The following is a 16,864-nucleotide window of genomic DNA, read 5'->3' as shown; positions in this document are numbered from 1 at the left end:
CTGTAAAGTACATGATAAACAATCTTTGTAATAGTAGAATAAAGAAAAACTAAATGGTTTTGGCCCAAAGGGGAAATATATTATGGTAAAATGAAGCATATCAAAGTATAATCAAGTTTGGAAAAAAGCAAAGTTTCAGTTTAGTTTATTATAATGTACTATAGCATATCATAGAATAGATAGTATTTTATAATATTACATTGCAATGTTTGTAATGTAGTGTTGTATAGTTTATTGTAGTATAATTGTGTATGGTATATTATATTTTTGTGTAGTTTGTATAGTATATTATAGTAAAGAAGAATGTTGTAGAGTATAGTGTAATGGTAAAGTGTATAGTACAGTGTTGTAATATAGTATAGTATAGTATAGTATAGTATGGTATGGTATGGTATGGTATGGTATGGTATGGTATGGTATGGTATGGTATGGTATGGTATGGTAGGGTATGGTAGGGTATGGTATGGTATGGTATGGTGTAGTATGGTATAGCATAGCATAGCATTGCATAGCGCAGCATAGCCCAGCATATCAAAGCATAGAACAGCATAGCACAGCATAGCATAGTGCTGTACACTACAGTACAGTACAATACAGGATAGCATAGTACAGGAGTGTATCGTACAGTATAGTAAGAAGAATGTTTAGTAAAGTATAGAGGTCATTATCCAGTTGGAAATACCTGGAAAACCTTCTAAGGGAAGCGTCTAGGACGAACCCTAAAAAAAAGTTTAAAAAGAGTATAGTATAGTATAGTATACTATAGTATATTATAGAAATATACTTAAGTATTATAATGTTAAGAGAAAGTAGGCAGTATAGTTTTGTAGTTTTAAATAAAACAATATTGTATATAATATACAGTATAGTATGTTTTACTTTTTCATACAATTATGTTATATTCAAGTTATTATTATTAAGATGTTGTGGGAGTAAAATACATAAATCTACGCGTGGGTCTGTTCTAGAAAGACAGTTTAGCTTTATTAGCATCTTTGAATACATCATGGGTAAAAGGAAAAATCTCCATTAACAGATTTTTGTTTTTCTCTTGAAGAATAATATCATCATAATAAAAAACTTGGACGCGAAGAAGCTCCTGGTGTTAATGAATACATCATTATTCCTTCCTACTTCACACCTGTAGCTGTTAATGTAGAAGACAAATATCTGGAATGAATAGGAAACGGAGAAGAGACAAATGAGACAAGGCGAGAAAAGGAGGTCGCAGTGAGATGAATCTCATTTTAATAAAAGAAGAGCTGCTGTTATCTGACTCCGTTTTCCACTTTCTTTCAAGAGGTGTTTGCGGAGGGACACAGTGGGGAGTGTTGAGTGACACGACACGCTCTCTACCTGCCTTATTTTTAGACGCTCGGCCCTTATCTCAGCGCACAGATGTTGACTGGAGTCGGTGAAAGTGTAGGAATGACCTTCTGTGTGCTGTGAAGGATGTTACCTGACGCTCGACACGTATCGTCAGTCTTACAATTTTGTGTCAAATCATGATCCTTATACTAAAGATCGCCTCCTACAAGTTGTTTTTTTCGTTTGTACGTTCAACTCAATTCGTGTTGTAGACTATTTTTTTTTTTTACGGTCACAATTCAAACATATTAATTTGCACCATTGAAATACACAACACATTACGTTGTGTTTACATGGTTAATTAATGGAAATGGAAATAAAATGTATTTAAATTAAGTCTTCAAAAATGATCTTCAATTTAATCAGGAAACGAAAGAAAACATGTACAAATCTGAACACATGTCAGTTAGCTTTACGTTAGCTTAGCATATTAAGCCATATTTATTGGCTTAATAAATAGGCCTCTCTTTGAAGTATGTATAACTTATTTAAACATGAGATGCTTATAATTATTATTATTATTATTTTTTCTTAGTATTTGGTTTCAAAATATAAATCCTCCTTCACAGCCATCGCACAACTGTGAATGAACACATTTACTGACTCATCCAGAACTATCACTCATATCTACACTGTGGGTAACATGTCGGTACCTTGCAGTAGTTTCACATTTTTTCACTTTTTATTAATTTATTTTCTTTAACTCTCCAACTATTCACTCGCACGTATTCTTTCTTTGCTTATTGTATGAAGTAAAAGAATAACGAAGAATTCACAAAGACTGAAATGGAAGGTGAAAATCCAACAACCCCTTAGATATTCAAATGGCTTGAAAAAAAACAAAAAACGGCTGAAAATAAGCGATTTGACAACACTGTCTCAATCAATGTATTACTTTGAACCTTTTTGGATACAGTTTGTTTTTTAATGAACTCTGACTTTCAAAACTGCTCTCTGGTGGAATGAGGCTTTCATTACATGTCAATAGTTAAATGAAACTTTCGGTATGTATAAAATTAGTACAGAATTTTATTTAAGGCGTTTTTCATTACCACATAGAACTATATGGTGGAACGTTGGCTTTGAGTCTGACACATGTACTTAATAATCAGGTTTTCCTGATGTCATCGAGGGTTTGTACTACACTATACACAATAGGAAACCATAGTAGGTAAACAATAATTTCTCTTTTTTTAAGAAAACTACATTTTAAAGATCTTTTTTTTGCCATAATTTGAAGATGCATTTTTCCTCATCAGCTGAAAAGCTGTCAGTACAGTAGATGTTTGTAGTTCACTGTTGTGGTTGTGTAAGGTTCTATTTCCTTTCACTGTCTACTAGGGTCATTTTTGCCTCTAGCGTACCGTTTATTCTTCATGAGTGACAACATCTGCAATTTCAATAACGCCTTTTCTTACTGCTATCATCTCGCATTTTGTTTTCCTTTATCTTCTTTATGGCAGACTCATTGCAGAAAATGCGTATAATTGCCTTCTACAAATCTCAAATGAATGTTTGGATCATCAATCTTCTTTTCATTATTATGCAAACAGTTTTTTTTTCACTTTGTCACATCTTATTTATCAACCTCCTCTGTGCATAGTTGTTGCTGTAATCATGTGTTACTTTAATTATTCAGCTTTTGAGTTTGAAAGTGCAATAAAAAGCATGAGCAACAAAATAGAAATAGAATTTTTGATCAAAGAAATGCAGGTGAAAACCCCTGTTTGAAGGGATAGATCACGCAAAATTTGAGTTAGAGGCAGAAATGTATGTTAATATGAAGTTTGCGGCCGGTGCTCACTTATCTTTGTCTAAAAAGACAAACTTAAAAATATCCAAATACTTCCGTAGTGCTCATATGGAATGTCCATCTTCTATTGACGTGTCGACTCTTTTGGTTTCCCATACAACAGTGTTGATGATTTTGTTCCACCTTTCCTGGAGCTTAATGCTGCTCTTCTGCCAGTGAGGTGTGAGAGTTTGTCGATGCTGAACCATCCTGCCAATGCTAACTATTAGAGCATCTGAAAAACTGCCAGATCTGACTTAGAGCAAGACAACAGTTCATCTTGTTAGTCAAACAATTTCCTGCAGGAGTAGTTTTCAATATGTACCATCGAGGACTGTTACATATTTCATTACTGTTTACTCTCAAAGGGCACTGTTAACAAAATTAACAAACTCTTCATATAGCCGGAAGAAAACAAACATTATTGATCAATAACAAATTACACTATCGGTCGGTTTATAATTCGGCTTTGGGTTTTCCGGGATAGAAGACTTGTTTATTTACCTGCAGACGACAGTGAGGAATAAGAAGGCGCCGATTAAGTGTTCCAGACACCACAATCCTTCGCGAGTAGAAATCTTTCTAAATGAGTTTAGGTGTCAAATGAACCGGAGTTAAATCTGTATTACACTCGTCATAATTAGATTTTACTCAAGAGCTCTGAAATGAGTTCTAAGAAGAAGGATGGAATCATTTTAATTTACTATAAGCTGGCATCGTGTTGACAGCAGTAATACAGGAGGATCCATGAGTAAAGAATCTTGTGATGATGCATTAATCACACAGAGGGTTATTCATTAATCATTAGGAGGCTAATGAACCAGTAAACATTGAAGAACTAACAAGGTATCAACAATTTAAGGAAAGAGATTTCAAATCATCTATAATATATATGTTTTTTAGACTTAATTTGTACTGAAAAGTACAAGAAAATACTTGTTTTTAAAGAAAAATGTTTTTACTAAGAATACCCTGTATCATAGACATGCATCAAATTCTTAAACCTGGGTCATTCTATTGTTTTTGCAGGACAGGAAGACCTAGGGGAGCCTCTGAGTCTAGTCTGAAAGGATTACAAGGTCATTTGTTAAAAAACTTGGTGATTGACAAGTGGCATTAAAATTGAGAAACTAAATACGAAAGCACTTGGAGACGAAGGATGTCTGGTTTCAGCTGTTGTCTCTGGCAACTGTAGTGATTCATTCTTTCTGTGGAAATGACATCTTCAGATAAAGGATCTATTTCAGAGAACCTTGCACAAACCCAAGGCCATCTGCAATATCATTTTAACCACTGGGTCCTTCACCTGTGACCACCAAATCTGCGGCCTGAGCAGTCGTATAAAATTGGCTCGGAAGGTCAGAATTCGTGCGCCTCGGAGTCAGAAGTCTGTGAGATGTCTCATCTACCTTGAGAAGAATAAACAGATGGACTGAACTATGTGCCGTGCTTCAAGAATTTGTTGATCTTTTTGAATAAAGACCGTATGTACCTTATGTATGAACATGTGTAGATGTGTATGTGGATGGATCTAGGTAATACAAAGTGTTTGATTTGAAAGAAAGAAATGAAAAGAATAAGATCAAGTCGTATAAACCTGCAATAAAACGTCAATTGATATGATTACCAACTACCTATATGTGTTTATAGTAATCATATAATTTATGTGTTTTGGTTTATTTTAATGTCCTCGGTTTCTTGGGAAAGAATCAAGACAGAACCAATAAATTGAATGATCCCAGAATAATTTGGGTTTGAAAAAACTGGAATGGAGTGATGGAGGAAGGAGAAAGACAGACAGTTCAGAAGGCCCCCAAATAAGGAACTCAGCAGGGAACTTAAATAGCAGCCAATCAACTGTGAACTATCCTTTGGTGACCATTGAGTTTGTGGATAAATACTCAGTGTTAACCACTGTAATGTGGTGTGCTTGTGTCAACGTCAAGATTCACCCACCCGTGGACGGTCCACGGGTGAGCTTCAAGCCATCTGAAGCTTCGAACTACGTGCTTTAAGGCCGCACTTCAACTCCTGGAAGATCCACCTGCAAGCCGTACTTCCCTTCCAAGAAAAGCAAGTGTCTGTTCGAGTTCCACATCCTGTTCCGGTCTTGCCTTACAACTTTGAGTTAGGCCCGTCTTCCCTGCCTCACGCCCTCTCAAGACGCAGAGAAGATCCATGCATCAGAGACTTGTGATCCCATGAACCGAGTAACGATACGTTTAATGGTCGGTGACACCAACTCGGTCAAGGAAGAGCCCGGCTGCAACGGAGAACCAGGCCCGGACCCGATGTCAGCACTTCACTGTGGTCCCTGGTCAAAAGACCTTCTCCCCCTGTTCTCTGTCTGGCCCCCTTGTCGAAAGACTCCTTTCATCACCATCACCATCATCGTCACTTCCATACTGCTGCTGCTGCTCACTTACTTTTGTCATTCATCATTACAGATTTCTATTTTAAACAAATCTATGCAACTTTATGTCGTTGTACATGTACATGTACATGTGTGTAACTGTCAAGTTAAGAGCCTCTTACTCAGTAAAGAACAACTACTCACGACAAACAAGTAGTGAATTCAGTAAATGAAAACGAGTGTTTCATAGTTAGTTAATAAGGCCAATAATTGTCCTTTTAAATAAACTGAAACTGAAATTAAATAGTTTCTTTTGTACTATTAATCAAAGGTGGTGCTCCAACTTCAGTTATTCTTTCCTAGAGGAAATTTTAAAGTAAATTCGAACAGTGATTTATGAGCTGATAAAGACATGGTTGATCGTTTTTGCCTGATATTGATTGGTTCAGTTTCAGCACCAGTGGACAGCTCCTATTAAGAGCTTTTTTAGTCGATGTTAAGGTTCTCCTAAGAAAGCAGTTAAAATGGCGTCTGAAAAAACCCAGTAGCTTAGCACTTCTTCTTAGCCGAACCCTTCTTAAGAGCCTTCTTACACCCTTAAGAACAATGGAATCAGGGAAACACTACCAATACGAGTTAAAATGATGCTTTTTCTCCTCAAAATCTCTGTCCAGTTGCCTTGCTTTAGAAACTTTTTAGGATTATTAAATATGATAAACTCTCAACTTTCCTCAAGCATTATGTTTTGTTCACGTAACATATTGTACTTATTATGGATTTTAGACTATCAAAACATTAACCCATGCTGCCACAAGAAAACTTTTTTTTGGGGGGGGGGGACATTTTTAATTAGTACCTAAATTTGATTTAAATATTATGAGCAATAGTTAAAATATTTTGAAAAGAAAGAAGTGTTTTTGCTATAAAAAGGTTGAGCATTGTATTAGGGATTTAAAAAACTAAGTATATGAAACGAAGGCAACAAAGGTAGGAAACATATTTTAAGAACATTAAAAACATTTTTTTCCACACACATTTTTAAACTAATAATTATTAAATTAAATTTGGAAAGTTATGGATATACAGTATATATATCTTGTTTTATTATCACATTGTTTCTGTTTAAAAAAGTCACTCAGTGGCGGTCGAATTGTCCTTGTGTGGCCCCAGAGCCATTCTTCCCGAGGGCCACCCTGTCACAAAGTCATCAGAAGTTATTCATTCATTTCAAATTCCTCCTCTTCTCTTTGACTTCTGATCGCGATCCCGCTCATTTGACCTCTCTCTTCCGTCGATGGCCCCCGGGCCGGTCCACTTAATAGAGACGTAGAGCCAAAAAACAGAGGGGTGGGGGCGCTGGTCTCTCTGAAGAAGGAGTATATATAGCTTCTGATTAAGGCACAGATGGGAACATGACCTACATGCATAACAGTGTTTCTCTGGGTTTCTGCTGGAGAACAAGCCTCCGTCCAGGACCAGGACTCTACAACTGGGAGACTCACTCTAATTATAACGGCAGTGATTTCTATGCACACCTCATTACTGTCTTCTCTCTCCTGGGTTGATAAAGGGAATCTTTGTTGGGCCAATGCACCGCCGGTTTGTCTATCAGTCGGCAACAATGACAGCTGCTTGTGTTTGGATTGTGCTTAAAAAAAAACAACTTTTGAATGATCTCCCCCCCCCGAGGAGAGTCATAGTGGCTGAGAAGACACAGAAGGACAGTTGGAGAAAATGCCCTCAGAATAAGAAAGGATTTTTTTTAATATTTTAAATTTAATTTTCTTATTAAAATATTTTTATTGATGAATATTTTCTAAGCATTACTTTTATAATTTTTTATATGATTTAAATTAAAATTAGGATTCGTTTTATTTTTTTTGGTTTTGTTTTAATCATTTATTTGAAGATAATTTTCAAAACAAAAGCTTTTGTTTATAATTCCAATAATAAAAAATAAAAAATTCTAAAATTTAAATGTTATATTATAAAAGGTGGCACTATTATACCAACATTTTTAAATTAAAGGCTACAAATAGAAAAAAAGAAAATTTGTTTTAGAATTATTACATTAGATTAGATTGACTTTATGAATCCCTCTGGAGATCTCTTTTGGGTAATTAGTTAACAATACTGGAATAATTATATTAAACTATAGGTGTACAAATACCCTTTGTTTAATTTAAAAGGCTATAAATTCAAAAATATTGAATTTGAAAAATGTATTTTGAAATTGGAAAATCTTTTTTTTAATTTTCTTGTAATGCCAATAATTAAACAATTCAATTACTAAATTATTATTATTATTTTTTTAAATTCATTTGTAACCTTTTAAATTGAATATAAAAAGATGTCAACTATGATATCAAGTGTGAATAAAAGGAATACTGAATTTTGAAAATGTACTTTTGAATTATTGAAATAAGAATATCAATAAAGAAAATGTTTGAGCGCTTTTAATTCTATAGCAAATTATTAAGTATACCAACATTTTAAATGTAATTGAATTAAAATATAACATTTAGAAAATCTATCTTTCAGTTATTGTAATAAGTATACCAAACTCTATGTATATCAAAATATTTGCACAAGTATACCAACATTTTTAAATTTAATTTAAATAAAATATAAAATTTAGATATCTATCTTTCAGTTATTGTAATAAGTATACCAAACTCTATGTATATAAAAATATATGCACAAGTATACCAACATTTTTTATTGTCTACAAATTAAAAAATATTGAATTAAAAAAAATGTGCTAATTGATTTAAACAAACAAAATTAATTCAACCATAATTAAGATTATTGTATTCAATTACAAAAACAGTAAATGCTTAAAAATGGCAACAACATTTCAATAACAAAAGTTTCCACATTTAAAATGTTACATTTCCAACACTCAATATTCTGATGGCTCTGATCTACCAAGAGTTACTTCCTCACGCCTCATTAATCTCAAAGATACTATCCCAGCGATGCCAGCGAGTGTGTTCCTCGGCCAGATCTGTCAGTGGCAGAGCCAGCAGCAGGGAGCGGACCTCGCTGAGATTGAATTCCGATCCTTTTATCAGCCACCTGAGGTTGATTTAACGCCCCTGTTCCTGCACGCGAGGGGCGCATGAAGCCGCCCAGATCTTTGCCCAGAAGTGAGTTGCTGTGTGAACCCACTGACAGAAAGGATCACAGGTTATCAGTAAGGAAGCACCTGGGTGAATAAGTATACAAACGTTCAGTCTAGGATCTTAAAACTCATGTTTCTTTAATGCATATGTGAGTGGATAACAATCGATGTACACTTGTGGCTTCCAAATTCCATATTCTGAGCTATACTCAGATTTAAGACTTTAAAAACATCCAAGATCATCCTTTTTTTTCCATGTTATTATACTTGTTGTTTAACAAGATTGTATCATGAATATTTTAGAGGAATTAAAAACAAGTCTAAAAAGACATTTAGTTGTAAGCAAATGTGATGGAGGCAACAGAGGATGGGCTGATATGTCAAGTGATTTTCCTCTTAAGTCTGATTGTCGGTCGTCGGGTGGATCCACGATGAGTCGAGGGTATTGTCGGGTGGACATAATGATGCCACACTCCATCGCATTGTTCAGTGTTTGCATAATACCTTGGCAACCCCGGGTCTTTCTATCTTGTTTTGTCTGTGTACAAAAGACCTATGATGATGCTCACCACACACACAAGGACCCACACCACAGACCAGGTGAGGTCGCACAGACTCACAAAGACTCAAACAGTCGAGAGTGAAAGTGAACTGATAAGATTTAATGAAATACTATTTGTCGCACACAAGGAATCACACTTTTAACCTCCTTTTCCAACCATTTAAATATGATAACAAAACGAGAAAAACACTTGGAAAGGACATACCTCTGCCAAGGAGCTCTTTTATAGTTGTACCAATACAATCCATGTAGGGTGTTTAAAAGATACGCAAGAGTTAACCTGAATAGTGGGACATTCAAGCTTTTCTGTGTGCGTTGACTGGAAGTTAAATTAAATTATCATTTTATTTCACTGACAAAAAAAAGGTCCACGTCCATGTGTATTACTAGACAACAAGTTAGCAATGATAATGCAAAAATGCAAAAATAAAATCTAAATGCAACAAGGATGGTATTAATGCCAGCAAACACCACAGAAAATAATTCACACAATATTTACAAAACATTGATTTTAAAATCCAGGTGCTGGTTACACAACTCCGCAGTTTATTCTCTTTGTGTTTTCAAAATGTTTGTATTTTTCAAAATGTTTTTTTTCATTCTTTTTTGTAATGGTTTCATTTTCATGTTATGTTTCGGTGTTAATGCTCCTGTCATGTGACCACTTCACTTTTTTACATCAGTGGGTCAGCTATAGTGTTTTTGCATGAAGTACTGAGACACTTTTTAAAGTAACCCTGAAGATAAAACAAGAACTGAAAGTACAAGATAATTTATTTCGTTTGGTAAACAAATGTATAATGTAGCAACGGCGCAACAGAGAAGCCCTCTGAAACTGCAGGGAAACTTGAACTAAAGATTTAAAGACAGTGTGTTCAACCCCAGAGTCTTTAATTCTCTACCAGGTTCATTATGTTGGATGAACCGTTGTCAGATGAACAATTTCAACACATTTTGTCTCAACAGCTTCGTGAAAAATTGCTTATTTAAGTGAATCAATGTTGTATCTAAGAAAGTTTCCCTGCTCTTTGCCACTTCTGAGTCGTGTGAGAAGTCACACAAATGAATGGAAAAGCCTTCAAATACATAAAAAACGTTTTTTTTCTGTACTGTTTTATTGTCCCCTTACTTTTTATTTAATCACTTATTTGTTTTTAAAGTCAAAGCACAACAACGCTCTGAGGAGTTGTGAAATGAACTGGCCACGAGTGTTTGTGCAGGTAAACAAATGCTGCAGTGGCGGTCATTACTCACCCTGACATCAGCAGAGAAACTCCTAAACCCTGGAGCTCAGGAAGGCGTGCAATTTAATGCTGATTTTAAATAAGTGTATGTTACGTGCAGTTAATAAAAAAAAGGTAGGAAGTTATTACATTTATAAAAACTTAGTCAAATAACATCCCCTAAAGGAAAAGAAAAGTTTTTCACGGCACGTGACTGTTTTACTTTTGCTGTTGAAGGATTTAGTCAGAAAGTAAAGTTGCTTTTACACAGATGGAGACAGAACACAAAGGTTACAGTTAATAAACCATTTTCATGAACAACTTCCATGAACCTTGATGTTTTTTTTCCTTCTTCTATTATTACCAAGCCTCTCAAATCGGCAACATTTTCCTTTCAAAAATGTCTTTTTTTCCACGTTTCTGAACCACCTTATCCTCCTAATGTCGTCATTTCTTTCCACAGTAGCTCTCAACATGGTGTAGTCGTCTCTGACCTGGTCCAACATCAGAAATAAAGTCCAACAATAATTTTGTCCTCACGTCCTCGCATCAACTTCTGGAATATATTCTTTATTTTAATAACAATAAATAATTAATAAATAAGAGCGCATGGTGGCGCAGTGGTTAGCGCAGTCGCCTCACAGGAAGAAGGTTGCTGGTTTGCTTCCAGGCCAAGCCAACTTGTGACCTTTGTGTGTGGAGTTTGTATGTTCTCCTTGTGTTGCATGGGTTTACTCCGGGAACTCCAGTTTCCTCCCACAGTCCAAAAACAAACAGAGGTTGATTGAGAACTTTGGGGAAAATTGTATATAGGTATGAGAGTGTGTGTGAATCATTGTCTGTTTTTGTGTGCTCTGTGACAGACTGGCGTCCTGTCCAGGGTGTCCCCTGCCTCTCGCCCAATGAAACTGGGATAGGCTCCAGTCTCCCCGCGACCCCGGTAAGGGATAAAGCGGTAGAAGATGAATGAATGAATGAATGAATAAATAAGCAAACATTGTCCAAAAATCAATTCATGTACTTGTGTCAACAGAAGAAAGTTTTTCTCAGTGGAATGAAAACACCCATGTTGTTGTGGTGTTGTGTGTAATGTGTAAATTACTCTTATTTACTGATTCCATCAACCTTATTGGTTGCCTCATCCCTTCCACGTGTCCAAACTATCGTACCTCACTATCATAGATACTTGGTATTACCATTCTTAAATGCAAGAGTACTGATTAACCAGTACGGCCATGAAAAAAAAGTCAACAGTCTTTACTCACCCCAAGGTCGTCATGGTGACAATAGTGTACCAGAAGGATGCCGGGATGCTGGTGAACTTGCTGGAGCTGGAGCCCTTCTCTGCGTAGAACATGACGGTGGCAAAGATGATGATAGCCATGGTAAGAGAGAAGAGAAGGAATCCCAACTCTGACGCGCAGCTTTTCAGAGTGTAGCCCAAAATACGGAGACCCTGCGAGTGCCGGGAGAACTTGAAGATGCGGAACACCCGGAAAACCCGCAGGGTGACGAAGGCACCGCTCACGTCCTCGTTGTTGGTCATCACTAGTCCGATGTAGTAGGGAAGGATCGCCACCACGTCGATGATGCTCATGACGGAGCGCATGAATTTGTATCGGCTCGGTGCTGCGAAGAGGCGCAGGAGGTACTCCACCGTAAAAATCATCACGCAAGCCGTGTCCATGCAGAAGAAGGCCACCGTGTAGCGCTCCCCACATGGCAGATCTTTCTGGTTGGCAGAGGAACCACACGGCACAGTCTCAATCACATTGGTAATAACTGAAATGGCAATAAAGAAACCTGTGACGTAGTAGAACACCAGCGCCATGGTGGAGGTATGGGGGTTCTCAAAGGCCCTCCACATGGTTTCCCTAAAGTTCATATTTGGCAGCTTCAAATCTTTGTTTTCCTCTTGGTCATCCTGCAGCCTCTCCACGTTTTCTCTCTTTCTGTCCTTGTACTCTTCGTAGCAGCAATCCCCAATGATCTCTGGGATGATCCCAAAGAACGTCAGCTCCTCGTCATAGGCCGAGATGCACTCGTGGCGCGGGTAGTGAAGCTTGCCAGTTCTGTAGAAGTTCAAGATGCTTCTGAAAGCATCAGGATCTCTGTCAAAGAAATACTCCTTTGTTTCCTCGTTGTAGAAAAAGTCCTTCTCAGAACTGCCCAGAAGAGTGTCCGGGAATCTGTCCAGGGTGGTTCTCCAGGTCTGAAAGCGACGCCCGCTAACATTAAGGACAATCAGCTCGTCCTGCCTCTTGCTGTTGTCTGTCGGTGCGACAGGCATCGGGCAGCTGGCGACAGGCATCCAACCGATCGCTGCTGCCCGGGCGAAAGGGAGCCATGCTGCCACTCCTGCCGCCATTGTTGATCAAAGTCCAGAAGGAAAGTCCTCCTCACCTTTAGACTTGTCTTCTCATAGAATCGCCAGACATCTGTAGGACATGAGGAGGGTGTTGGCGTTAGAAAGCTAAAGAAGACTTAGGAATATCACAATGTTAAAAAAACAACCCTGATTACTTTCCTGGTGAACAAGGGGAAGGGAAGCTTTACTGCTGAGAGAGGGAGGATTATTATCTTAAGGCGTCCTAAAACCAGGTTGGGTTGGTTTGTGGTGGGAGGGAGGCTTGCCTTTTTTCTGCCTCTGTCAATAACATTTTGTGTTTGAAGATTACAAAGGAGGGCAACTAATGTGTTGATTTAAGTTCTCTCTAAAATAGATATTGTATCATCAGTATGTTGTACAAAACTCTGTTTTCATTGAAATATTTAAATTAGAAAATGCGCCTAAGCCCCGATTAAATCTTGTTTACAATATCCCCACTCTCGTATCCCCTCGTTTGCTGAGATTTCAGACAGGGGGAATTTTTTTAATTAATAAGTTCAAATCATGGTCATGATGAGTGACTTACTGCATCTTGGAGAGGAAGACTTCAACATTTGAAACATGTGAGTGAGTCAGGAGAGTTGGGTTTTTCACATTATTTGCTCTTTAACATATTTCAATTTTTTCTTGGACATGACCTTGGAGGTTTTCTTTAGTCACATTAGAATCCAGGAAGTGTTTTGAAAACAACATAGAATCAATTTACTGAAATAAATAATGTTTCAAAGGAATATGGTGACAAATGTGTTTCAGAAACAATCACTGAAAAATCAGGAAAGCTACACAGCTACTGTATTTTTACATGTTAGATGACCTCCTTGGCAGGGATATAGGCTCCCAGCGCTTTGACAAAATCATTCGGCCCTTTTATAATTACTATTGGGATACATTAAATCTACAGGTCAGGGTTTAACACACCTGTTTAAAGAGTACATTAGTTAATTCAGATGAAGTGGTGCATAACTGACAATCTGGATTGACTTGTTTTAACTGGCACACAAGATTCCCCTCCTCTCTGCAACATGATTTTCCCCATTAACCTTTTGTTTATTGTTGTTATTATATCGGACAGGCCGTCCATGACCTCATAAAAGATATGGACAAATGTCTATGTGTATGTGAATGAAAGAAATCAAGAAGTGAAAGTGTTTTCAATTGATTTCTTCTTCCATCAAAGTTTGTTTTTCTTACTAAATCTAACCTCGCCTCCCAAAACTGGACGAGTGTTATTAAAGTGAAAGACATGATTTGGTTTCGATCTTGCACATGACAGGCTTCAGGAGAGAAGCACTCTCAACACTGTTGTTTGAAAGGCTGAGAGCAGAAAACATAATTACATTGAGAGCAAAACGTTCATTTGAAAGATTGCTATGGAAGTGTGCCACAAACCAAACCTGTACTGTAAGCAGAACCATCTTGGCACATACACTTGCATAAATACGACCATGCCAGCTAAACATGACTGATCTCCACCGTGAAACCTAAGATGTGACGAGTTTTCCAGAAGTGGTGATCATTCATTCAATCCCAACGAAGACAGATGGAAAATATTGCTAACTTTTTTTTTTTTTTACCTTTTTAGAAGCAAAATGTAACTTAATTTGCTCACTTTCTTGCTTTTTATTTCACCTCAATATTTGGTTTTCTGCTGCACTGTGGTCGGTATCATTATTCGTATTGGACCGAATAATTAAACTAAAATTATTTAATTAATTAAAAATTGTGAAAAAGAAAGAAAAGAATGCTACACCAGATAATGGTTAGAGCTCCATGAAAGCATCATTAACAACAATATATATATATATATATTACCACCCTTTTTGATGCAGGGTTGATGTATATATATATATATATATATATATATATATATATATATATATATATATATATATATTTATTTTACTCTTATTGGGCTCTTTGGAACTTGCCATGGAATCATCTATTACCAACGCCCCTCAATCATTGTCTGGTCCTTTTATGTTTAATATATGAGAAGTTACAATCGTTGAAGATGAGACTAAATACATATTTTTAAGAGATAAAGAGGGTTTTTGTTGATGAGAGGTTCTTTTAATTGTTGTTTGAAGCAGTATTTATTATTCATGAAGAGTCCACTAGATGGCACTTTCTTATCTTTAATAGGGCACTGTATCACAAAGCTTCATCATCATCACCACTTTAGTTTTTCATGTTCCCAATGCGTCTATGGACAGCTCTGGGATCTGAGTTTTCCTTCCAAAACATATACAATTTTGATGACCATTGATCATTTCAACTTAATATATATTGTATATTTGTCAGAATTAAATACGACGGTCCTGCCTTTTGCCAACACATATAAACTGTGCGATCATTTTACGATTGAATTCTTTAATTGAGAATTACAATTAAAATGTGTGTTGGAATCATGTGAGTCGTTGTCTGTCTTTATGTTGTCTGTCCAGGGTGTCCCTCGTCTTGCCCTCCATTAGACGTTTGTGGACTTTTAAACATTCATTTATGAGTAATTTTCATTATAATTTCGAAAGTAGTTAATAATAGTTTAACGTATTTGAGAATCTGAAAGTGTTTTTTCCTAAAAATGGGAATGAAAAAGCGTGGAGCTTCATCACTGGCGACCACAAAGGAGACCTGTTGAGCGTGAACATTTCAGTCTCTCAAAAGCCCCTTTTTGAAGTGTTAAAATAAAAAACACGTTTTCCGATTGTTTTTTCTTTGTTATAAACGCAGCCATATCAATTAAGAGTTTATTTTTTTATTATTTAGTTTTTCAATTCAGTTTTTATCGAATGGTAGCGAGGTTTTAAAAACCTTAATAGCAGTGATTTTCTAGGATTTCTCGTGAAAGCAAGGTAAAAAAAAAAGTAAGAGAAACTTACTGTAAAACTGCGTGATAAAAACCGAATTGTTCTTCTGGTCTGTCCAACATCGAGTGGCAGCGACGACGCAAAAGCCTCACACTTGTGTTGAGAAAACCCCTAAAAAAAAGATTGAATCTTGGTCACGGATCCTCCTCGAATCCTACATCCTGGCTCCCGTTTTTTCAAAGTGTGCTGTCAGAAGGAAAAGCTGCGCGCTTCCGTCCTGGATTGGGTCCTCGAGTGTGTGACTCTCATCAGCAGCATCATCCCTCCTTCTCTCTTCCTCCATCCTTCTCTCGTCCTCCCTCTCTCTTCCTCCCGTCATGTTCGACGCGGATGACTTGAACTGCTCCGCGTTTTTCTGCTGATGATTCTCCTCTCAAGTCAAACACAAACTCGTAGGTTGGTGAATGGATTTCAAACAGTTGTCTTCCAACACATTTGATGGCACTCGGTTCAAACCATATATATGTTAAATTAATTTGTCTCTTGAGATAATCCGGGGGCTTTCCAGGGTGTCCCCAAGTCTTATATAAATGTTTTTATTCTTTGATCTATGTTCTTTATCTTTAGACTTAGATTCTGTTTCTTTTATTTCTTTTTATAGAAACTTTGTTCTTGTTATTATTTTTATTTTTATGAATATCTTCTGTATTGCTGTGTATTGCTAATTGGAAAAACAATCCCTGAGGGATCAATAAAGTTATATCTTTCTATCTTAAATTGTTATGATAGACTTAAGATCATTTAAAGAGATTGAGAAAAATATATTAGAAAAAAAAACTTGCTAAAACGACACTTTTGAAATCACTATTCATAAGAAAACTGTGTTGAAATAGAAATATGATTAAACAGAGTAATAAAATCTCACACATGAGACTCTTTTCTTTTTCCCTTTTAATGAATCACTAAAGGACAGACTGATGAATGACAGTTAAATATTAATCATTTACAGGTACATCTCCACATAAACTATGTTTAATAAACGGTTTCGATGCATATGAACAGTGATTAAAATAGATTTACAGGTACATCTCAAAAAAATATCATGAAAAAGTTCCATATTTTTTGTTACTCATTTCAGAATGTGAAACCCATATATTATATAGATTCATTAGACATAGAGTAAAACATTACAAATATGTATTCCTTGAAATTTTGATAAATGTGGCTTATAGATAAGGAAAACCCA

At 36.4% G+C, this 16,864-nt stretch overlaps 1 protein-coding gene across 2 annotated transcripts in view; it reads right to left on the bottom strand.

Moving 5' to 3' along the window:
- Nucleotides 1-15,875, bottom strand: part of LOC148070994 (A-type voltage-gated potassium channel KCND3-like) — a 65,217-nt gene extending 49,342 nt beyond the window's left edge. For both annotated transcript variants that reach the window (XM_087801457.1, XM_087801458.1), the window contains exons 1-2: nucleotides 15,691-15,875; nucleotides 11,688-12,860 (exon numbers count right to left, since the gene is read on the bottom strand). In XM_087801457.1, the coding sequence (XP_087657583.1) occupies nucleotides 11,688-12,790 (1,103 nt within the window). In that variant the 5' untranslated portion in view covers nucleotides 12,791-12,860; nucleotides 15,691-15,875. The remainder of the gene's footprint in view (nucleotides 1-11,687; nucleotides 12,861-15,690) is intronic.
- Nucleotides 15,876-16,864: the final 989 nt, after the last annotated feature.

The sequence above is a fragment of the Callionymus lyra genome, chromosome 10 (assembly GCF_982586985.1).
Source record: "Callionymus lyra chromosome 10, fCalLyr1.hap1.1, whole genome shotgun sequence".
NCBI lineage: Eukaryota > Metazoa > Chordata > Actinopteri > Syngnathiformes > Callionymidae > Callionymus > Callionymus lyra.
The sequence above is the reverse complement of the archived record's forward strand: the minus strand, read 5'-3'. Positions and strand labels throughout refer to the sequence as shown.